This window comes from Echeneis naucrates, chromosome 22, assembly GCF_900963305.1.
Source record: "Echeneis naucrates chromosome 22, fEcheNa1.1, whole genome shotgun sequence".
Classification (NCBI taxonomy): Eukaryota; Metazoa; Chordata; class Actinopteri; order Carangiformes; family Echeneidae; genus Echeneis; species Echeneis naucrates.
The window spans coordinates 21,551,863-21,576,217 of record NC_042532.1 but is presented as its reverse complement, the minus strand read 5'-3'; the positions used below and the strand labels follow the sequence as shown (position 1 = coordinate 21,576,217).

Sequence of the window (24,355 nt, the reverse complement as noted above, 5' to 3'; positions counted from 1 at the left end):
TCTCTGTGTGAGTGTGTGTTTTTGTGTCTCTCTGTGTTTGTGCGTGTGTGGTTTGGACGTAGTATGAGTAGTTCAGATTTCCTACTTTTTCCTCCGCACCTTGAACGACACATAATGCATTTGGATGTGAGGGAAAATGAGGATTCTGTGTCCCGTCATGCACCGCGGCCGGGCTCTCCCCCGCCTGTCGGATCCAGAGAGAGAGAGAGAGAGCAGGAGAGAGAGAGCAGGAGAGAGAGAGAGAGAGAGAGCAGGAGAGAGAGAGAGAGAGAGAGAGAGAGAGAGAGAGAGAGAGCAGTAATGGCGGCCGGTTAGCTCCACACACCGACAGCGCGTCCGTCACCAGCCGCACTCACCGCAGCCCTCCGGGGGCAGCTAGCCCGTCATACCGCGGGGCAGCCTGCGCCACAGTCACGGAGCGGAGACACGGGCTTCAGGGGGGACGGGAATCCCTCAGCGGACCGATACTGCTCGGGACTTTCCTTCTACTTTTCTAAAAAAAAAAATAAATAAATAAATAAAAAATAAAAAACATGGATGAGCACCCCGGCGGAGGAGGAGGGGCCGCAGCGGCCGGAGGCGCCGGAGGGGCCGCTCCACGACAGCCTCCGCCGCCGCAGCAGCAGGCGCAGCAGCCGGGGAGCAACTGCAACGCTAATCCGCCGATTGGAGGCGGCGGAGGGGTCATGGTTCCACACCAGCCGGACGAACTGCCCCGGCCGCAGCAGCAGTACACAATCCCCGGCATCCTGCACTACATCCAGCATGAGTGGGCCCGGTTCGAGATGGAGCGGGCGCACTGGGAGGTGGAGAGGGCCGAGCTCCAGGTTAGCCCGCTTAGCCTAGCCTAGCCTAGCCTAGCTTAGGCTGCTTAGGCTCCCCGTTAGCGCTGTGTCCAGCCGCAGGGACACCGATCCCATGCTGTATTTTGTTAACTGAATTTCATCACATTTGTCTGTTTCCCTCATCACATCTAAGTTTAAATCTCCCTTTCGTCAAACCCAAATGTTTGTAACCTAGCGGCTAAAGCTAACGGGTCATTGAATAACGGAATTCGCTGTTAGCTGGATTGGAGCTAGCCTTTAGCTTCGGTTGTGTTTCACTGTTGTTTGTGTGTTTGCACTTTGCGCTGACTTCTCTTGAGTTTGTGGCCCCAGACTTTAATGAGGGACTTGAGTTATTGGGGAAGGAGAAGTGAGTCCAGCTGACGGTCAGGTAATATCCACACTCAGCCATTTTGGTTTGTCACGCTAGCTAAGTTAGCTGGTGGCTAAAAGGAGGCTACTGGGATCCTTCACTGTGGAAAAAGTACAAAATGTGTGAGACTGTTATTAATCTATAACACACAACTAATAGTGGAAACTCAAGCATGGCTATTGTATGTTAGAAAATAAACAATCACACCTAAACGATCACAAGTGGAGGTAGTTTTAACTGTTCAGGATATAAAATGACATCTTCGGCAGAAAGTATCACAAATAGTGTTTCATAATGTTTAAAAGATTTATATTTGACTGTGTACCTACAGACAGTAGGATTGAGTACCAGAGGGTATTTTACCAAAACACAACTTGTCATATTACAGTTGAAAGTACTCTTAGTAATAAAAGAATTACAACAAAGTAATGTTAGGTTCCTTTTTATTACTGTCGCGGGAAGATGATAATATTAATTACAGTAATTATTTATACGTGTTCCCCTCATTTCCTTCCTTTCATGGTGTACATTTCTTCATTCAGGCTTCTGTGTGTGTTTGAATGTTTGAATGCTCAGATGTATGAAATGCTGCAGAGTTCACGTCTTTGTCAAAACACACCCTACAGCAGGCTGTGTGTTTGTGTTGACATGGCCTGGTACACTGAGTGTGTGTTCGCGTTGCTCGGACTTGTTGTGATGTGACTCTGGATACCTTCAGCATGACGCTGTCAGATAAGAGGTGCACACTGACGAACAAGTGAAGCTGTCGTCATTGTCTGTGGTCATACACTCATTGATACCTCTGAGCCAAGAGGCCCTGTAACAGATCTTTTTCAAAAACTTGTTCAATCAACCTGGTTGTTTGATCTCAGGCAGATTCACTTTTGTCATAAAAAAAAAAGAATAAAATTCTGTAATTTCAAAGGCTGAAGCCAGAGAATATCTGAAATTATCAATTTTCTGTCTTGTGTCTCAGACTTAATAACTGAATATTTTTGATTTACTTTGAAAAATCACAACATTTGAATTCTGGAGAATTGCCACCAGACAAATAATCCTGGTTTCCTTTGATAGGAACCCCTCTAACTAAAAAGTCAGAGACAGAGATGCAAATGTCCTCAATCTTTGATAGTGACGTCAAGAGTCACGTCTCTATATTGGACGCTCCTATTGGCTCTGGTGGGTGATGTCACAGCCAATCAGAGAGTCTCTGGATCAGTCCTGTTTGTTTCTGAGTTTGTGTTGACAGAATAAAAACAATCAGATATTTGGAGCTGATTGTTTCATCATTAATGAGCAGAACTCCTGATCAGATAAAGACAGAAACAACCCAAACACGAGAGGAACTTTTCTTTGCTTATTCTGCTTTACACAGAATAAGGAAACATTCAGTGTGTTTTTAGTTAGCTCTTGTTTTCTGAGCTTCTCTCCCTGATTCATGAGACCAGAGTCTGAACTGATCAGACAGAATCAGCTGATTCTGAAGATGATTTTTTTTTTTTAAATATAAAACTTAGAGATGAGAAAAGCCTGAATGTAGCTCTAAAAGAGTTAGAAAGAGACTCTAAAGTTGGACCTTTAGTGACGATCTACAATCTGCACCGATCCACTTTCACAGCTGCTGCAGTGATATGGATACTTATATGCTCTGCACAGATAGAATCAGGAAACATGGAGTTTTCAAACAATGTCTGAGTCTGTCAGGGTCATGTGAAGACTTAGTCCAGGACAGACAGGAACACACCTGGATGACCAGTTTTAGAAGGTTGACATCATCTGTTGGTTGAAGACTGTGTCATTTTTTCCAACACGTTTGAGTTGTTTACACACTAATGCATAGAAACAACCAGGCGTTCTTTTTTTCTGTCTCTGTCACATCAGTTGCACAACAGCAAACCACAAAGAAACACCACGATGACTGTTGTTAAACCAGTGTTCCCTTTAGCTTCTGTTGCTGTTTGGACTAAAGCCTGGAAGTGTTTAGCTCATCACAAGAATTATCAACAAACTTCTGTGTGAAGTAGTGAAACTGTTGCTACCTGCAATATTTATTGATGAGACTCAGTTTACACTCAGACATGTCTGCAGTCTGAGTCTCTCTAGCTGTTTCCTCCTTCACAGTGAAACAACCTGATTGCTTCACATTGTTCTTGTTTGCTGTGTAAACTGTACAGACCGAGCCCGGCCCGCTGATTCAACATGGTTTCATCCAGGATGAGGACTCGATCAGCAGCAGTTCCTTCCACACATTGCTCTGTTTGTTGTGGTGAAGCAGCTTCAGCTCTGGTCTGAGATCAGCTGATTGGACTGTGGAGTCGCAGCAGGTTTATAATCTGGGCTTGTTTGAAAGGACTCGACCCGTAAAATACTGATGGCGAGTCTGTATCCTCTGCTACCTCAGCAGCTCTGCTCCCTGACCTCCAGTGTTCCCTTCTTCACATTTAAAGTGTCTGACCTGTGTCAGAGAGTCGTAAGCTTTGAGCTGGGACACTTAGTCCATGGGGATCAGCAAACGGACCACAGTGTGGTGGTCCTGGTTCCTGGTTCGTTGAAACCACCATCAGCTGATGACAATAAAATGAGCAGCTGTGGTGATGATGGCGTGGAGCCTCAGATACTGGTGGGACTGATCCTGAGACCCTGAGGCAGAAACAGTCCCATATGTTCCACAGTCTTCTCCGGGAACCAGCGTCTGCAGCTGTTGATTGTCCAGGACAGCTGGAAGAGCTTTTCTCCCAGACAACAGTCATCCCCCTCCCGTGTTAAAACCGGATCGTCTGTGTAAAAGGGAGTGCTGACACGGCGGGACAGGTGCAGCCACCGCTGTGTCACACCTGAGTCAGAGCTAAACTTGGACACTGGGGTCCCAAGTTTTCAGCCACAGACTTCCAGGAACGTTGCTGGATGTTTTATTTTGTAAACTCCAGAGTTGTGTTGTTGTCTGCACAGACAGAAACGGGGTGTATGTGTCAGCCGCTGCTCTCCGGTTTAAATGGACAGAGCAAGCTTTAGTTTGGACTCATTTTTGTCTTTGTCAGCTTTGGTGCGAAAATGGATCTCAGAGCAGGCCTGTTGTTTAACACGCTGACAGTAAAACACACTTTTCACACACCCTAATTGTAGCCAGAAGGTCAAAGGTCGTCCTGTTTACCTGGAACGTCGTGTATCGGAGGGCGGGGCCTAACTGCGAGATGCTTGGATAACGAGGGCAGGGCTCTGAGACGAGGCTGTTATTAGGCACCCTGGCCTACTGGGCCCTGCTCTGACAGCCCGGTCCCAGCTGGATGCTAAAAGTAGACTGGCCTGAAATACCAGCAACACATACGCTCACACACACACACTCTCTCTCTCTCTCTCTCTAGTTCAACTATCTGTCAGTCACAAAATGAAGAGAAGACAACTAAAGTCACAGGACGACCTTTAGTTGGTGATCCAAACTGATTTGAAAAAGTAATGACAATTTAAAGTGTGTGTGTTGTTCAGAGGATCGACCCTGATGACTCCCCCCAACCCGGACTGATCTGTCAGCTGAGTAAATCTGGGCCTGTGAGCTCACTTTACACACACACACACACACACACACCGTCGTCATGAGCATCACCAAGGCTCTCTGACCTCACTTCAGCTCCCCAAAGTGTGTGTGTGTGTGTGTGTGTGTGAGAGAGAGAGATTCAACGTTATTCAAACTTAATTTAAAACTGGCCAAAGACATCACTTAGCACAGTAAACACAGCAGCTCAGTTTGTGTGTGATCATCTATGGAAGTGATGCATGATGGGATGTTACCTGTCTGAGGTCCAGGTAAATTCAGTGAACGTCCGCCGTGTGTGTCGTATGTCAGTGCGGCGCTGTGGCTGTCAATCACAGACCCAGCCAATCAGAGTGGAGTTAGTGTGGTGTGTCATGTATCCCTCCTCCCAGATCTCCCCAGTTTGTATCTCTCTCTCTCATTTTTGACCGGGTCGGGGACTTCTTTCCCTGTCGTCATGGCAACCTTCACTAGAGGAAGTCGTGACCCCAGCGCCTCAGTTCGCTTCAGAATCCCCCCTTGTTGTCATGGGCACGCTAGTGTGTGTGTGTGTGTGTGTGTGTGTGTGTGTGTGTATAAATAGCTCCCAGGCTCCACCAGTGTTCGGTTTCAGGAGCAGCTGCTCACACAGACAGATGGACGGAGAGACAGACAGGAAGTGATGAAGTTCTGATCAGACACTCTGAACCTGGACTCTGGTCTGACCATCAGGGGGTATTGAAGTCTGTGGTCTCACAGCGGTTCTCTCTGAACGTCCTGTTTGGGTCCATTGGTGACTCTAAACTCTGTAGGTCTGTCTGTCTGTCTCTGTGATGGCCTGCACACCTGTCTAGGGTGACCCCGCCCCTCGCCCAGAGTGAGCTGGGATTGGCTCCTGAAACAGATCAGAGGAGAAGATGAAGTCTATGGGAAAATGTCCCTCCTCCTCCCTGATGAGTTTCTGGTCTCAGTCTGAAATACAACAGAATGTTCATTTAGAGGGGGAGGGGCTACTGGGCAGGACTAACATCCAATCAGGGTCGAGGACAGAGCAGATCACATCCACCTTCTGCTCCAAAGCTGGTTTGTACTGTTGGCCAACAGAAAATTACAAACTGAAGGGTGACTTCACTGAATGTTTTGCCTTTATTTTGAAAAACACAGGAAGAAGAGGTATGATCTGTGATCGATATCGACTATTGCTGAGCCGTCATGGCAGTCCGGACCGTGTTTTCACCTTTGACCTCTGATCTCTGATTTCTGTCTCTGTCCAGGCGAGGATAGCGTTCCTGCAGGGGGAGAGGAAAGGTCAGGAGAACCTGAAGAACGACCTGGTCAGAAGAATAAAGATGTTAGAATATGCTCTGAAGCAGGAGAGGTAAGACACACCGCTCCGCTCTGAACAGACTCTTACTTCAGCTCTCTTCATGAGCCCAGTTCTGCCAGGTTTCTGCCTCTTAGAGGAAGGTTTTCCTGCTCATGGGGGGATCTGTTGGTCTCGTTAAATCATTTTATAAAGAGTTTGGAGACCTGCTGTGTGTGTAAAGTGCCTTGATGTAACTCTGTTATGATTTGGTGTGATACAAATAAATCTGATTTGATTAAGATGGATCACTTTTCCTCATCAGAGCTAAATACCACAAACTAAAATATGGCACGGAGTTGAACCAAGGGGAGATGAAGATGCCAAGCTTTGAATCAGGTACGTGATGAACCATTGAAACCAGCAGACGGATTGTGGACTGGTTTCTGAAGGTTGCTTTATCTCACATCTCAGTCCGTTTCTTTTCATCATTTTTAAAAAATAAGTCTCATCTTGAGACTCATCTGATCCTGTTTGGTCAGTTCAGACTCAGAAAACAAGAACTAACTAAAACACACTCTGAATGTTTCCTTCTCTTCCAAAGAAAAGTTCCTCTCATGTGTTTGGGTCTTTATCTGATCAGTTCTGCTCAGTAATGATGAAAAATCAGCTCCAAGTGTCTGATTGTCTCTCTGTCTTTATTCTGAACATGATTTTTGGACGTCTGTGGGGTGAAGATGTTTTAAGTTCAGTCTGAAGTGTTTTCATTGCTCATACAGAAACAGATTTAACACTCATCTTCCTCCTATCATTTCACTCTGACCCTTGAACTGATCTGATCCGGATCGGGATCATCCTTCAGTCTGTGTTTGACTGATCTGTTTGTCCTCCAGACACCAAAGACTCAGAGGTCTCGGCCATTCCTGCCAACAGTCAGCTCACCTGGAAACAAGGAAGACAGCTGCTGAGACAGTGAGAACACACACACACACAATCTTAAGATGCTAACCCAGTTACTGGACCAAGCTGATCAATAATCTGCTTATTTTTTGTTTTCAGGTACCTGCAGGAAGTGGGATACACAGACACCATCCTGGATGTTCGTACTCAGAGGGTTCGCTCTCTGCTCGGCCTGTCGGGATCGGAGCAGAATGGATCAGTGGAGAACAAGAACCTAGAGCACCTGATCAACGGGACGGAGCGCCGCAAGGACAGCAAGAGGTACAAACACACACAGATGCCAGAAGTCACGCAGTGTTAAGGACCAAGCAGTTAGGCAACAGCAGACAAGAACATAATTTGAAAAATAGGGTTCGTTTTTTTTGCCCAAAAATAAAATCTTTCTAGGCCTATAAAAGAGGTCATCAAAAGATAACTATACTCAAAGTAACTGAGATGTCAACTTAACAGAACAGACCTCCCATAATGACACCAAGGAGCACATGTATACTGGAAAGACAAGGGGGAACCAAAATGGACATCAACTACAACTAACAGAGGACAAACTAACTAAACCCAAATCCCCCCCATGACACAGCAGGGAATGGTCTGGTCCAATGAGCTGGGTGCCATATTTAAGAGTGCTCCGCCCTTAGCCTCGCCTTTGGCTCTACCAGGACGTGACCTCCCACCATGGTAACTCAAAAGAAAGAAATGATTAAGATAACAAACTAATAGTGAACCCTCCATTGCTAAAGTGTGCACTCACTAAAACAATATATGGCTCAAAGTAAATAAACTGGTTTTAAATGAAATTAGCTGTTTGGAGTGACTGACAGCAAGTGAAACAAAATGGAGTGTGTGTGTTTGTGTGTCACCATGTGTGGCTGGCCATCACACACAGGTAATGTGTTTTTGTTTGCAGGAGTCCAGGTGACGTTCTGGAGACATTTAACTTCCTGGAGAATGCAGAGGACAGTGATGAAGATGAGGAAGGAGACCTGATGGATGACATCAGCACCAACAAACATCACAGAGCCAAGAAGCACAAACCCAGGGCAAGCTTTTCCTCCTGTCTTCTGTCTTTGCCTCCTTCCTTTAATGTTTGTTTTTTCCCTCCTAATTCTTTCCCTGCTCTTCGTCATTCAGGTTGGGAATGAGGGCTTGGCTTCAGAGGATGACGCCGACACAGAGGAGGCTCTGAAGGAGTTTGATTTCTTGGTGACGGGCGAGGATGGAGAAGGAGCTGGTGAAGCTCGGAGCTCTGGAGACGGGACGGAGTGGGGTGAGAGAGGGGGGAGGGAACTTCACAGCTCAATCATCAGACCTGTCAGCAGGTGAGTTATTTAAGATCCCCGCTGTCTCTCTCTGTAGCTGAGCCGCTACCATTTCCCACGGGTGGGGGGAAGTCCTTCCTGTTGGGGGGCTCAGACGACGTACTGGAGAGCGTGCTCGGTTTGGGTGACCTTGCTGACCTCACCGTCACGAATGATGAAACAGACTACAGCTATGACGTGAGACACAAACAAGCACACGTTGGCACTATAGCTTCGGATGCTTGTGAGTGACTTGAATTGTGATCTCTCGTGTGTTCTCCTCAGCTGCCATCCAATAAGGAGTCTTCATTCAGGAAGACGTGGAACCCCAAGTACACGCTGCGGAGCCACTTCGACGGAGTTCGCGCGCTGGCCTTCCACCCAGTCGAGCCGTGTCTGGTTACCGTATCCGAGGATCACACCCTCAAACTGTGGAACCTCACCAAGACTGTCCCCGCCAAAAAGTACGAGAGGAGAACCGTGTCATTCACCTTTACACACACACAGGCAGAGAGGCTGAGGATCATGATGATCTGTTTTGTTTTTTTCAGAAGTGCCTCTTTCGATGTGGAGCCCATCTACACATTCAGAGCCCACGTGTATGTATCTGACCTCATACCTGGTCTGTTCAGGTTCAGGCTTTAGACTGAAGGTCTTTGTCTCTGTTTCAGTGGCCCAGTGTTGTCGTTGGCGATGACCTCCAGTGGTGAACAGTGTTTCAGTGGAGGCATCGACTCCACCATCCAGTGGTGGAACATCCCCAGCTCCAATGTGGACCCCTACGACACCTATGGTACACACACACTGCACACACACTGCACACACACTCTGATAGGTCAGCTCCTCACTCTTCTTCCCCGTGTGTCCAATCAGACTCCAGCGTCCTTGCAGGGTCGTGGTCGGGGCACACAGACGCCGTGTGGGGATTGGCTTATAGTGGCATCAAGAACCGCCTCCTGTCCTGCTCAGCAGACGGAACGGTGAAGCTGTGGAACCCGACAGAGAAGAACCCATGCATCGGCACTTTCAACACAAACAAGGGTGAGGGGGCAAGCACGCACACACACATGCACACAGACACACACACAAAGCACACACAGCACACATTAACATGTCTGTCTGCAGAACATGGGATCCCCACGTCGGTGGACTTTAACGGTTGTGACCCCGCCCACATGGTGGCATCCTTTAATAGTGGAGACGTGGTGGTGTATGACCTGGAGACCTCCCAGCATGCACTGGTGCTGAAGGGGCAGGGAGAAGGAAGTAAGGAAACACACAAACACAGGCAGGTGCAGCAGATGTTTGTGTCATAGAGAAGCTCTTTAATTATCTGACCCCCCCCCCCCCCCCCCCAGCCCAGTCCAATCATATCAACAAAGTGGTGAGTCATCCCACACTGCCGGTCACCATCACCGCTCACGAAGACCGCCAGATCAAATTCTACGATAACAAGTCAGGTGAGTTAGGAGTCGCCCCCTCATGGTCATCAGGCTCTCTTCGTCTCTGACACACCTGTTTCCTGTTTGCTTCCTGTCCTGCAGGTAAAGTGATCCACGCCATGGTGGCTCACCTGGACGCAGTCACCAGTCTGGCTGTGGATCCTAACGGGATCTACCTGATGTCTGGCAGTAAGTCGCACACCTGGATGAGATGAAAATCTGTGACGGCTGTGTTCACCAACACTGACGTGCTTCCTCCTTCTCAGGTCACGACTGTTCCCTCCGTCTGTGGAACCTTGACAGTAAAACGTGTGTTCAGGAAATCACTGCCCACCGCAAGAAGAGTGAGGAGGCCATCTATGATGTGGCCTTCCACCCCTCAAAGGCCTACATCGCCTCTGCCGGAGCCGATGCCCTCGCAAGAGTCTACGTCTAAACGAGAAGGAGGAGGAGGGAGAGGAAACAGACGGCCGTGGAGGCGCGAGACTCAGACGCAGAGCGAGAGAGAGAGAGAGAGAGGCTGTTGACATACAAACAGGATTCAGGTCTGTTCAGGTCTCTGAACACAGATTATATATTAATGAAAGACCGGAGGTGAAGAGGATCTCTACTGGACAGCAGCACGCATGCACACACACGCACACACACACACACACACACAGTAGATGTTGGGAGGAGTTGTGCTGCGGTCGCCCTCCAACTCACTGAGGAAACGTTCAGGAACAGAAACGTTCAACACCTGCAGGTCGACGCACAGCTGCTCACCTGTGATGTCATCTCCCCTCTGACACTACATAAAGCTCCACCCCTGACCCCGCCCCTCGTTTCCGTTGTTTTGTAGTCATTTTTTTTCTTCATCTGGTCAAAAAAACTGACTGAAAATAGGATGACATCATGTCTGATGCCCCGCCCCTTTCTCCCACGTGTGTTGCTCGCCTGATATTCCCTTTACATGATGAACACACAGATCAGTGAATGAATCTGTCACCTCGTGCTGCTCTCACCTCCTTCCAAAGGCCGCCCCCCAGTGATGACGGTTTCTACAGCAACAATTGTGTTTCTGCCGATGTCTGGCGTTTGGGCGAACAGTGACATCACTTCCTCATCTGCTTCACCTCAACAAAGAGGAACCAGGAAAAAAAACTGTTGCCATGGACACAGAGCTGTTCTCTTCTGATTGGTTAGCGTCAATATAGAACAGGAGAAGTCACGCTTCTTCATCTCTTTTTTTTTTTTTTTTTTTTTTTTTTTAGAAAATCTGAACCAAAGCATCAAAAAAAACATCAGATTTTTAACCTGCGTGATTTTTTTTTTTTTAAACAGCATTTTTAAGAAACATCACCAAATCACATGATCAGCTGCCGTCTCTCCGCCTCAGCCAATCAGAGCCCTGTATTTTAACCCCTCCCCTTTAAATGTCGTTAACGACACCTCTCCCGTCCAGTCCTGCCGTTGGCTCCGCCCACGTCCGTCTCGTCACTCAGGTTGATGCTGAGGAAGAGGAGCTGAATGAAAACTACACCGCTGCGTTCACAGTCCATTTGTCATCTGAGACTCGTCTTTAAAATACAAAAGCTGCTAAAAAAATAAATCCATGTTTGTGTCTCCGCTGGGTTTTGATTCGTCCACAACAAACTCAGGAAAACATGGAGAAGGAATTTAAACGCTGACACTTCACCTCGTCAGTTCGGTGGCACCTTCAGGTCGTGTTTGATTCTGAGCATCCCTGAGAAGAGATTTTTAATATCAGACTCCATTTTTTTTATTTACAGTCCTCCTCACATCACGTCACTTTGTGATCTTTCTCTTCTCTGTTCGTCTTCACTGTTTCGCTGAGCGGGAACCGACTTATTTATATCTTCAGCTGGTTTTTAGTGTCGACCTGCTCGGACTCGAGGGGACGTCGATTTTATTGTCATGGTTTTAATTTAATTTTTCTAACTGAAGGGATTCGTACAGCGAGCGGCTCCTGATTGATCACAATCAAATAGTTTTATTTTTGTTTTATTTTCACCCTCGCTACAACTTTCTGTGTAACTAAAGACTTTTGTTTGTGTAATGCATGATTAATACAATAAAAGTATTTTTTCTAGTCTTCCAAAAAATGGATAAAAAAGTTCTGATCAGTTTGCGAGTTTTGATGAGTTTTGTAAGTTTTTTTTTTTTTTTTTTTTGGGGGGGGGGGGGGGGTTTACAAACTATGAAACAGCAGATTTTAAAGATTGTACCACATAGCAGACTACAACTGTTGAAATGTATATAAAATGTCTATAATAACTATTAAATGGTGTACCTGTACAGAAGCTGCTGCTCCGCTCCTGATTCTGCCTCAGCAAAAGGACGGCCAAAATAAAAGCTCCACCAAAGTGAGACAGCTGAGGAAGTTTGTGCAGTTCAGATTTATATTCTGTTTAGTGTTTGTGTCTTTATTATGCAGGACTCATTTTAAACCAGAGAAGGAACAAATGAGACGAGTAAAATGTTAAATATCTGAACACATTTCAGTGAAGTTACTCTGAAAACACTTTAAACATTTAAAGCTTCAGATTCTCAGTTTTGCTTGAAAATCAAGTTGAAACAAAACATTGAAGTTGCTTTTTTTTTTAAAATTGAAAAGCTGCTCCCCCAAATATCCAAAAGGCCTTCATTCATGTGGCTGTTAGGGGGACCCAGACCTGGTCCATATCAGGATCAGGTGGTCATAATGTTCTGCTGTCAACTGTCAGCTGTAAATTGAAATAAAGATTTTAGTGAGCAGAAGAAATTTCATCCAGCACAGAAGTTTGACTTCACAGAAAACCTTCCCTCCTCTCCACCATCTTTTCCTCTCAGAGGAACAGATTTCAGAATTTAACTTCTGATCTCTAAACTGTTTGTTGGTGCTGAAACGTGGCAGCAGGAAAAAAGCTCCATGTTAAACGTGACAACGTGTCGACGATATGATGATCTGAGTCGGCGGGTTAGTCATTTTATTCTGACCTGTCTATCTTTGTTCTGTCTGTGTTTCCGGCTCAGTTTGGTCAGCAGGTGGCATCACGTCTCCGTCTGAGAGTCTGGACTTCAGTAACATGGAAACGCTGTGAAAAGAACTTCTTTATTCAGGAAAACAGAAAATAAATACAGAAAAAGGACAGTTGACTTTTAAACACCCAAATCCCATCTACATGAGCACAACCTGATTTTTCCGCTTTTATGAATCTCTCCTTGCAGACAGTCTGAAGAAAATTCTGTCCTTTAATTCAAGTGGCTCGTTCAGAAAATATGAAAAATAACAAAATCTTTTCCATAATTACAGTTTATGGATTTGAATCTACTGAACTCACAATTATCTGATTAGATGAATAAAATGTGAAATAAAGAGCTTTGTGTTGAAATAAAGTCAAACAAACAAACAAAACATCGTTCAGTAAAAACAAACAGCATTAAAATCCAAATGTCTCATTTAGATTGCACCAACAGGACAATTTTTATTTATCTGATCGCCTTTGCCTATTTATTTTACATTTTTTATATCCTTCATATCTAAAAAGGAACTTTTAGAAAAATTGTCGTAGAAATAAGGCAAACAGCCTTATTTCTATGACAATTTTTTTGGACAAAGTGTAAAATTGCTAAAATGCCAGAAATTTTTTTTTGAAATTGTTGTCTTGGCTTTGTTTTTTTTATTTTTTTTTTACATATAAAAGGTAATTTTGGCAGATTTTTAAAATCTAACGAAGAAAAGAAAGATTCCAGCTGGACATCTTCAGAAACAGCAGGGAAATTTAATCTGCCCTCATAATAAAAAAAATTTATATATTACAGATTACAGTTTGAGAAAAATACTGTCCCAAGAAAGGCCTGAAAAATTATATTTCTCTTGACTAATTTGATCATTTTTTTTATAAAATATGTAAAAAAAACAAAAGTTTGCATTAATGTTTTATGTTAACAACAGATTGGTTTTACTAGACTGATGTCGAAATGTGATAAAACCTGAGCAGTTTCTTTCTGAAAGCTCGTAAATTAAAGTTTAATTACAGATGAATGTTTTCAGGTTCGAGAAGCAAAATGAAGCTCATCTTTACAGCTGTTGGTCGAACAGACTGAAATCATTCACTCCTCTTTAATGTGCAACAAAAAATAAATTCAGTTTTGGATCAAAGAGGCCAACTGAAGTTCATCTTTAAATCATTTCTCTAACTATAACTTGAATATGTTTTATAAGGAGAGAAATAAATCTACTTTTCTCGTGATAATGACTTTACATTTGTAATTAGAAGTGCTAATTTTTCACCTGACAACTTTTTCTTGACAAACTTTGATATTGTAAATATAAAGTTCATTTTATTGTGTAATTTGGAGGTTTCCTAAAGATGTTTAGTTCCTGATGAAAAGATACAGATCATTTAATTCCAGGATTGTTTTCTCATAATGAACTCATTCAGTCATAAAGCACAATTCATTTTTATGGATATTGAAGTAATTTGCATTTACTTTTTTCTTTTTAATTGTTTTAGTTAAGGTTGATTAAAATAAATAAGATTCTGCTGGTTGAATGTTTCTAAACAGTTTTTTAATTTTTAAATATCGTTTCAGGAGAACTGGAGTTTTTTACAGATCAAAACTGGAATGAAGAACGAATGACTTAAAATAAATTTATGTACATTTGTGTTTTCATATATTTGTCTCTATTGGCGGATATACGTGTGCAGTTAAATACAGCGTGTGCTTCTTTGTGTCTTTGTGAGGACTTGTGTTGGTTTCAGCCTGTGAGTTCCCAGATTGTGTTCTCTGTTTGTTGTTGTGACACTTTGAACTAACATTTGTGTTAAACTTTGCGCAGTGAAGACGAGCTGGAGGTTTATTTCATTTAGCTGTTGGGTTTTTGTAACGTCAGAGTCATTGAGGACGTTTTGTGCGACAGTGTTGAGTTCAGTTTGTCATCATTAAAGCTGTGTGTGTGTGTGTTTCTTCTCAGTTTTTCTCTGCGAAGTCTCGGCAGATTCCTTGAACCAGCAGAGGGATGAAGTTGTTGAGGCCGTTGAACTCTCTGGTGAAGAAGGTGTGACTGTCTTTCGGCTCTGATGACATCGCTCTGAGGTCATCCATGGGGGCCCAGGCCACGCCCACCGAGTAGATGGTGATGCCTGGTGATTGGTGGACGGGACAAACAGGTGAGTAGACTTTGATGTGCGTTAAAGAAAAGAACAGATCCAAACGTCTGTCGCTTTAACAAACGGACCTTGTTTCTGGGCCTCCAGCGCCGGAGGGCTCACGTGGTCGTATGACTGCCCGTCCGTCACCACGATGAGGAAGTTGCGTCCTGGGCTGGCCCGCCTGGCAGGATGTGACAGAAGGCTCAGTGAGCTCCTAATTCTGCAGCTCACTGATGTTTAATGCTTTTTTTCTTGTCCTACCTGAACAGTCTCTGGGTGGTGAAGCTGATGGCTGCTCCGGTTGCCGTTCCTCCACTCATGTACGGGATTCTCCTCAGAGCGTTGATGGCTTCCTCTTTGTCAGAGTAATCTGTAAGGCCGAACTCCAGCCGCTGGTCGTAGGTGAACTGGACCGCACCTGCAGCATCAATCAGTGAGCCAATCAGTCACTCAGTCAACCAACCAACCAACCAACCAACCAGCCAACCAACCAACCAACCAACCAACCAACCAACCAACCAGCCAACCAGCCAGTCAACCAACCAACCAACCAACCAGTCGACCAACCAAGCAACCAACCAGCCAATTAGTCAACCAACTAACCAACCAACCAACCAGCCAAGCAACCAATCAGTCGACCAACCAACCAGCCAGTCAACCAACCAACCAACCAACCAATCGACCAACCAACCAACCAACCAACCAACCAACCAGCCAGTCAACCAACCAACCAACCAACCAGTCAACCAACCAACCAACCAACCAATCAGTCGACCAACCAAGCAACCAATCAGCCAACCAACCAGCCAATTAGTCAACCAACTAACCAACCAACCAACCAACCAGCCAAGCAACCAATCAGTCGACCAACCAACCAACCAGTCAACCAACTAACCAAGCAACCAATCAGTCGACCAACCAACCAACCAGTCAACCAACCAACCAACCAGTCAACCAACCAACCAGCCAGTCAACCAACCAACCAACCAACCAGTCGACCAACCAAGCAACCAACCAGCCAATTAGTCAACCAACTAACCAACCAACCAACCAGCCAAGCAACCAATCAGTCGACCAACCAACCAGCCAGTCAACCAACCAACCAACCAACCAATCGACCAACCAACCAACCAACCAACCAACCAACCAGCCAGTCAACCAACCAACCAACCAACCAGTCAACCAACCAACCAACCAACCAATCAGTCGACCAACCAAGCAACCAATCAGCCAATCAGCCAACCAACCAGCCAATTAGTCAACCAACTAACCAACCAACCAACCAACCAGCCAAGCAACCAATCAGTCGACCAACCAACCAACCAGTCAACCAACTAACCAAGCAACCAATCAGTCGACCAACCAACCAACCAGTCAACCAACCAACCAACCAGTCAACCAACCAACCAGCCAGTCAACCAACCAACCAATCAGTCGACCAACCAAGCAACCAAGCAACCAACCAGTCAGTCAACCAACCAACCAACCAACCAACCCGTCCATCAGCTTTAGCCCTCCTGACTCACCAATGTGAGCTCCCACATCTGAGACGTCAAAGCTGCTGGCAGTTCCTGCCAGGAAGTCCAGAACCAGCCGGAAGTTTCCCTCCCCGACGCTGGACGAGCCGTCGATGAGGAAGCCGATGTTGACGGAGTTGTAGCAGGTTTTACCTGAAAACACACAAAGAGACAAACGACCGTTCGGCTTTCATCTGCCGACCAATCAGCTGATGACAGGAGGTGTGGGCGTGTCTTACTGCAGAGCAGAGCATCCAATGAGCAGAGTCTCTGAGTGAGTGGCCTGACGTGTTTGGTGGTGGAGAACCAGCTGGAGACGGAGTAACTGAAGAAGCCGTTGTCTTTGCAGACGGCCTGACGGCGACAGACAGACACAGTCAGTGACACGGTGCTCAGAAACAGCAGCAGAACAAATCAAAGCACAAACGGTCCGTCCACCTTCTTCACAAAGTCTTTGTCTCGCACCATGGCGAGCTCCTCCGGCGCCGGTTTGGCCACCGACACCAGGAAGACGTTGACGCCAGAATCCCGGGCGAACTTGGCGGCCTGCTCCAGGTCGTCGGACGGCCAGCCGTCCATCAGCACCACCATGACCCGGGGGAGGCCCCTCCTCCCACCCTGCTCCGGGACGAAGAAGGTCTCCGCCGTGTGCAGGATGGCTTTACCTGCACGGACAACTCAGATTCTAACCCATTTCAGCTTCAGCAGACGTCCATGTCTGATTGTTGTGTTACCTTGTGATGTTCATGTTTGTTGTGTGTATTGTTGTGTTACCTGTGTTGCTGTCACCTCCCAGGTAGGCCGACTCCTTGATGGCAAACAGCAGCTCTTTGGGCTGAGTGAAGTTAGTGAGGAGGAACTCTGTCCGGGGAGAATCACTGAACAGACAGACAGACAGACAGACAGACAGACAGACAGACACAGACACAGACACAGACAGACAGACACAGACACAGACACAGACAGACAGACAGACACAGACAGACAGACACAGACAGACAGACACAGACACAGACACAGACAGACAGACACAGACAGACACAGACACAGACAGACACAGACAGACAGACAGACAGACAGACACAGACAGACAGACACAGACAGACACAGACAGACACAGACAGACACAGACAGACAGACAGACAGACAGACACAGACAGACAGACAGACACAGACACAGACAGACAGACAGACAGACACAGACACAGACAGACACAGACAGACAGACAAAGACAGACACAGACAGACAGACAGACACAGACAGACACAGACAGACAGACAGACACAGACAGACAGACAGACAGACAGACAGACAGACACAGACACAGACAGACACAGACAGACAGACAGACAGAGACAGACACAGACACAGACAGACACAGACAGACAGACAGACAGACAGACAGACAGACACAGACACAGACAGACACAGACAGACACAGACAGACAGACAGACAGACAGACAGACAGACACAGACAGACACAGACACAGACAGACAGACACAGACACAGACAGACACGCACAGACAGACACAGACACACACAGACAGACAGTCACAGACAGAAAGACACAGACAGACAGACACACACACACAGACAGACAGACACAGCCACAGACACAGACAGACAGACACGTACAGACACAGATAGACAGACACGTACAGACACAGATAGACAGATAGACAGTCACACACAGACAGACACAGTCACACACAGATACACACAGACACACACAGAAAGACACGCACAGACACAGATAGACACAGACAGACACACACAGACAGACAGACAGACAGACACACACAGACACGCATGCACACACAGGCACACACAGACACACACAGCACAGATCAGCTGATGGATCTCAGTTCATCTGAAGGTCACTGACAGTTTCCTGCTGAGGCTCAGTCCCCCTTCCTGTGTGTGTCTGTGTGTGTCTGACCTGGCCTGTATCAGGCCCACATGCGGTCCTGTTGGTCCGACTCTCAACATGGCGGCCAGTTTGGCAACAAAGTTCTTCTGCAGGTTGAAGCGGCGCCGTCCGATGTTGCTGCTACTGTCGATCACCATGGCGATGTCCATCTGACAGTCTGCAGACCAGGTGACATCATCAGGACCTGCATTCTATCTACTGACCATGAAGTCTATGGGAAAATGTCCCCCTCCTCCTTTATACTGAAGTCTATGGGAAAATGTCCCTCCTCCGTTATACTGAAGTCTATGGGAAAATGTCCCTCCTCCGTTATACTGAAGTCTATGGGAAAATGTCACCCTCCTCCGTTATACTGAAGTCTATGGGAAAATGTCCCTCCTCCGTTATACTGAAGTCTATGGGAAAATGTCCCTCCTCCGTTATACTGAAGTCTATGGGAAAATGTCCCCCTCCTCCTTTATACTGAAGTCTATGGGAAAATGTCCCTCCTCAGTAAATGTTTTCCTGATGAGTCTCTGGTCTCAGTCTGTAGTTTCTATACTTTCTATCTTGTATACACCATGATGTTTATTTGTTTGGACTGGGGAATCCAAACTGGCCTGAACTGATGTTTGCTGTTTGATGTTTTCTGCAGCAGCTACGTCGGCTCATACCTTTGTTTCCACCTTGAAGAGCTTTCTTCACCGACGGCTTCTTCACCAGTTTCTTTGCTGCAATGCAAAAAGACACAGTTTGTCACACCTCACTCTCTGATGCAGGACATTTACACTGAAAGGACAGACACTTCCTGCTGTTTGTCATGTGATCAGCTGACTCAGCAGTGTCTAATGACGACCACAACAAAAAAGAGTCAGATTGTGTTACCTGCGGCAGGAAGAGCGGTTGTGCTGATGTCCCCGCTCAGCTCCAATGGGACGTTAACAGACTCTGGACACACACACACACATACACACATCAATAATATACACTAACAGACACACACAGTCACTTTGTACCTACAACAACAAAAACAAATCAAATCTGGAGTTTTTGTCCAGTTTGGTATGACAACTGTGAGGGCGTCACACAAAGCAACACAAAGATGAGAGAATAAGGAGATTCAAAGCTGAATGACCTTCAGGAGGCAGCAAACATTCAGTCTGAACTTTCAGGCTAAAATTTTCTGTAAAAAAAGACAAAAATTTATCTGAAAAAAAAAATTTAAAAAAGAAGCAAATGTTATAACGAAGTGTTTATTAATATTCAGTATTTATCAGCACCTCAGAATTATTGTTTAAATGTTACACTGAAAACTTTGTGATATATTAAACATTAAAATGATTGTTTTACTTTTCATATTTTTAAAACAAAATTTCTTGATTCAAAAAATTACTGTTATCAATTAAAATTAAAACTCAATCAGCTGATTGGCGCTTGGCTCCACCTACTGGTGAGGCTGAAGGAGGCGGTCCACTGGGACAGGGCCTGTGATTGGATCCCGTGGGCGAAGGAGCTGATGTAGTTGTGCTGTCCCTGCAGCCTGCGGACCCTGACAGGGCCTCCGGCTGGACCCAGGAATCCGCTGTGGACCAGAGACCGAATTTATCTACAGGATCATTCAGCTCTTTTCATTCTTTATACTGAGATCAGGGCCGGATTGACCTCCTCAGGCCCTCAGCCCTCCTTTCTTCTTGGCCCCCTACATTCCACGTCAGTTCCATTATTTCCTCGACACCCGGAAATCAGCAGCGTTTGGAGCCGAAGACTCCGGCTGAGCTCCAAACATCCTGCGAAGAAACTGATGAGCCCCTAAAAGCAGCTGCTGGACTCTGAGACATTCTGGTCTAGGGAGACCAGGACCACTCAGAGTTTGCCTAGTTTCTCAGGAACAACAGGCCATTGGAGTCTGCTTTGCTGTGACATCACAAAGTCCCAGAAGTCCCGATGGCTGGTCTTGTGCTTCAGTTCCTGGAGCCACACTGTGAGGGTTTCTCTGGACTGAGACCTTTGAGACTTAAACAGAACCGGGACCTGATCTAGACTCAGAGACCACATGGAGGTCTACCTTTAGGCTGTTAATCTAAACAGAATTCTGGTTCTGAATCATGAAAACATCTTAAAACAGGAAACAACAATATGATTTTCTTTGCTGACATTCAGACTAAAGCTGATAAACGACAGGAAGTTGGGATGTGAAGGATCCTGATGGGGCCGAGCTGGTGCTGGTGTTTTCCTTCGGGCCCTGGAGGCCCTCTGCAGAGGAAGGAGGAGGTCATTCAGGGTTGAGAGTTAATCCTTCATTCCTCCGTCATGGTGTTGGTGTTCGGTGGAGACCGCCGGACTCACGCGGTTCTTCATTATGTCACAGCTTCAGTGAACAGTCTGATCCACGTGTGAATAAATCTACACCAGTGAAAACCCTCCTGACTCCGCCTGCTCCTCATCCTGAAAAGGCTTGACTGCTACTTCTGATCACTGACAGAAACATTCGCTGTTTCCAGCCAGACTGACCAACAACCTTTTCCCATAAACTTCAATACGATCTGACTAAAACTAAAAGATAAAAGGGTTTAAAGCTTTTAGGGTTTTTGTTTTTAGTTTAACTGTAAAGAAAAGTTAAAGTTAAAGAAAGAAAAGCAGCAGGAAGTGTGACCTGTGAACAGCAGCTCCACAGACGGAGGAGATGGAGGCGTAGATCCCCGTCCCGAACACCGACACCCTCCACTGGGTGCAGCCTGCAGGACACAAGACCAGGACACTGTCCTCCATCAGGTCGGCTCCCCGGGTCACACAGGTGACCGGGTACGGCACTGCAGGCAAAACAACAACCTCTCCGTAAACACAGCAAACACAAATGCAGGGTGTGTGAGAGAAACACTCATTCATAATGTAAAAGTGAACCTTTCATCTGTGTCATCTTTAAACAAAAACACAGGAAGTTCCCTTCATCCGTCCACAGACGACTTCTTCCATCAGCTGGAAGTCAGATATTAAATAAGAATAAATAAAGGACTGACCGGGAGAGTCGGACGAAAACACCAACGACACGAAGAACAGAAGGCCTGTGGAGAGAGAGAGAGAGAGACTATCAAACAATACTGAGAGAGAAAAGACTGAAAGGAAGGAGGAATAAATGAGTCATCACCAAACAAACAGCTGAAGTTACCTGTTAGCGGCAGCAGGTTGGACAGAAGACACATTTCTGCATCTGAAACAGTTCACAGAGAAAAACAGTCAGCGGGTCGATGCGTCTGTCGTCTGTAAGCCTGAGCCGGTCAACAAGTAAACAAGTTATCAATTAACCAACCAGTCAACTAGTTCACATCAATTAAGACTCAATAAACCAGACGGCCATGTGATGAATCTGAATGAAGCAGTAACCAGTCAGGAAGGCACCGAAACAGTAAAGCAGTTTGTGAACCAATCAGATGAAACAAACAGCCAGTCAGGAAACATCAGTCCCCCGCTGTGAGAGCAAAGCTAAAGCTGCTGTCAGTTAGCCTGGAAAAGAAACAGCTGTAAACAGTTCAGTCAGGACGAAGGGCTTACCGGCTGTTTCTTCAGCTGATGCTGAGCTGGTGTCGGGCGCCCAGCGAGAGAGAGGCAGCCCTTTAAATAAGCTCTCTCTCTCACACACACCTAACAGCTGTGACATCAGAGCGGAGGTGGGCGGAGCTTCAGTGACAGGTCGACTGCTCACTCAATGTTTATTTTTCTCTTCAAATAACTACAGACCTCAAACACATCACAGCGAGGCCCCCTAAAAACAACAACACAACAACATTTCCTGAGCTACAAACACAAACATCTGCAAGCCGGACCAGCTCCTGTTGTCTTCATTAGCTTCATTAGCCGCTAAGACAGTTGCACTCTGGGTAATGTAGGCTAACGAGAGGTCAGATTTTCAACCTGACGGCTGTTTTCACAGTTCAGTCAACGTGAGGAAGTGACGAGCTGGCAGACGCTGTCCCATTCTTCTTCCTGACGGATCGGGATGTTTGTTTTCTGGTCCGTTGACGTGACCTTTTCTGAATTATTCTGACTGTTGTTGTTTAGTCGGGCAGCTTTAACAGGCTCACATCTTCTTGTTGCGTTTGGATGTTTCGTTTCTTGGTGGATCTTTTATCAGATGGGCCTCCGGAGCAGGAATGTGATCTGTTGTCCATTATTAAAACAGGTCTGAACATACAGTCCGACATCAGGACCAGGACCAAGACCAGGGTTTAGGACCAGGACCAGGACCAAGACCAGGATTCAGGACCAAGACCAGGGTATAGGACCAGGACCATGTCAGGGTTTAGGACCAGGACCAAGATTCAGGACCAGGACCAGGACCAGGACCAGGATTCAGGACCAAGACCAGGGTATAGGACCAGGACCATGTCAGGGTTTAGGACCAGGACCAAGATTCAGGACCAGGACCAGGACCAGGATCAGGGTTTAGGACCAGGACCAAGATTCAGGACCAGGACCAGGACCAGGACCAGGATTCAGGACCAAGACCAGGGTTTAGGGCCAGGACCAGGTCAGGGTTCAGGACCAGGATTCAGGACCATTCAGATTCAGAACAGAACCTTCTTGCCTGCTGGACCACCGTGCCGCCACCAGTCAAACAAACAGATAAAACGATCAGCTGTACTTGACCACAGATGGCGGCCTGAGGCGGCCTGTAGTCCTGGATCGACCCCATCGGCGCCTTCCACCATGTTCTCATCATGGAGGACGAACAAACAACACAAGAGAAGAAAACAAACAAGCCCAGTTCTCGTCTCCCTGCTCTGACTCGCTGTTCCAGTCTGTGCAGGATCAGAGGCCGGACTCTGAATACCTGGATCATCTTCCAGCTGGATTAGTGTAAATGCTGCAAATAACTTTACCCCAATTCAAAGAGACTGCTGTCCACCTGAGGGGGCGGAGCCAGAGAGACACCTGATCTGCGTGTCACAGAGTCGGCCCAGAACAAACGGGTCTTTGTGGAGACAGCAGCTCTGAGCCCCTGAGAAGGACCATTACTGGGAACTTCACATCAGGGTGGTTCAGGTGTTTCCATGGCGACAGGGAGGAGGAGCCAATTCGGACGTTTCTGTTGGTCACTGAGGAACCACAGTCAGGTTCGGTTGTTATTTTCCCTCCGCTGTCTCCGACCACCTGAGCAACTAAACATACAGCAGGCCCAAAATGTCACATTGAAGTCTATGGGAAAATGTCCCTCCTCCTCCCTCACATTGAAGTCTATGGGAAAATGTCCCTCCTCCTCCTCAGTAAACATTTACCTGATCAGTTTATGGTCTCAGTCTGAAATACAACATTTTTTAAATGTTGCTCCATTTAGGGGGGAAGGGGAGGGGCTACTGTGACTGACAGACTTTAGGCCCCACCCCACCTAAAAAAAAAAAAAAAATCACAAAGATTCCTTCATTGTTAACTGATTCCCATCTTGAGATGTTTCAAAAGTTCAGCTCTGAGACCACACACACACACACACACACACACACACAGTTAATCCCAGCTCTGTTATGTTGACTCAATGACCTGGGAGCTGAGAGGAGGAGGGGGAGGAGGAGGGAGATAGATGTGTGAAAACAGAAACTACCAACCACCTGCTGCTGGTTCAGGTGTTCCTGGTGGACTGAATGTTCCCGCCAAACTGTTGAGTTAAAACATAAAAACACAAGTCAGTTCATCTGGGAGTCAGATCTGCTGAAGCTCCGAGAAGAGCTCCATTAATTTACCAGCTATTTCCCCAGACCACTTCACACACACACACAGATTAACATGCCATAATGACATAATCCTCAGATTGGTCTCTCTGTTTTGGTGCTGTGGAGGAACATGGCAGCAGCAGAGCTGTACCACACTGTGCCAGGCTTCAGAGTGATGGATGGTGTGTGTGTGTGTGTGTGTGTGTGTAAATACCACACAGTCGTCACCTCCTCGGGGCTGAGCAGTCTGTTGGCAGCAGAGAAACCTGCTCATTTCTCCTCTGAGCTGTAATTTACAAACTTGAACCATCCAATCTTTGCTCAGTAACTTCAGGAGAAATCTGCACCTTCTCCTGATGACGTGAGCACACGCCAAAGATG

General features: G+C 46.3%; 2 protein-coding genes across 6 annotated transcripts; one reads left to right on the top strand and one right to left on the bottom strand.

Annotated features, from left to right (window-relative positions):
• Positions 1-264: 264 nt before the first annotated feature.
• Positions 265-11,863, top strand: strn3 (striatin, calmodulin binding protein 3). The gene is made up of 16 exons (XM_029494045.1): positions 265-827; positions 5,980-6,083; positions 6,334-6,407; positions 6,902-6,980; positions 7,068-7,229; positions 7,873-8,005; positions 8,097-8,232; positions 8,322-8,461; positions 8,549-8,727; positions 8,815-8,862; positions 8,935-9,056; positions 9,137-9,304; positions 9,389-9,529; positions 9,622-9,723; positions 9,808-9,894; positions 9,972-11,863. The coding sequence occupies exons 1-16, from the start codon at positions 534-536 to the stop codon at positions 10,139-10,141; spliced, it is 2,139 nt and encodes a 712-aa protein (XP_029349905.1). The 5' UTR covers positions 265-533; the 3' UTR covers positions 10,142-11,863.
• A 922-nt stretch (positions 11,864-12,785) lies between these two features.
• coch (coagulation factor C homolog, cochlin (Limulus polyphemus)) lies at positions 12,786-24,235 on the bottom strand. 5 transcript variants are annotated; one of them, XM_029494509.1, is made up of 15 exons: positions 23,870-24,235; positions 21,439-21,480; positions 21,290-21,334; positions 20,926-21,082; positions 19,721-19,854; positions 19,158-19,220; positions 18,947-19,003; positions 18,303-18,450; positions 17,135-17,238; positions 16,799-17,025; positions 16,600-16,714; positions 16,370-16,513; positions 15,105-15,261; positions 14,930-15,024; positions 12,786-14,834 (listed from the first exon to the last, which is right to left on the bottom strand). In XM_029494509.1, the coding sequence occupies exons 2-15, from the start codon at positions 21,470-21,472 to the stop codon at positions 14,662-14,664; spliced, it is 1,653 nt and encodes a 550-aa protein (XP_029350369.1). In that variant the 5' UTR covers positions 21,473-21,480; positions 23,870-24,235; the 3' UTR covers positions 12,786-14,661. The 5 variants fall into 5 exon arrangements, with proteins under 5 accessions (XP_029350369.1, XP_029350368.1, XP_029350366.1 ...); XM_029494508.1 differs by having other exon boundaries at positions 23,873-24,235; XM_029494506.1 differs by lacking the exon at positions 23,870-24,235 and adding an exon at positions 21,822-22,580.
• Positions 24,236-24,355: the final 120 nt, after the last annotated feature.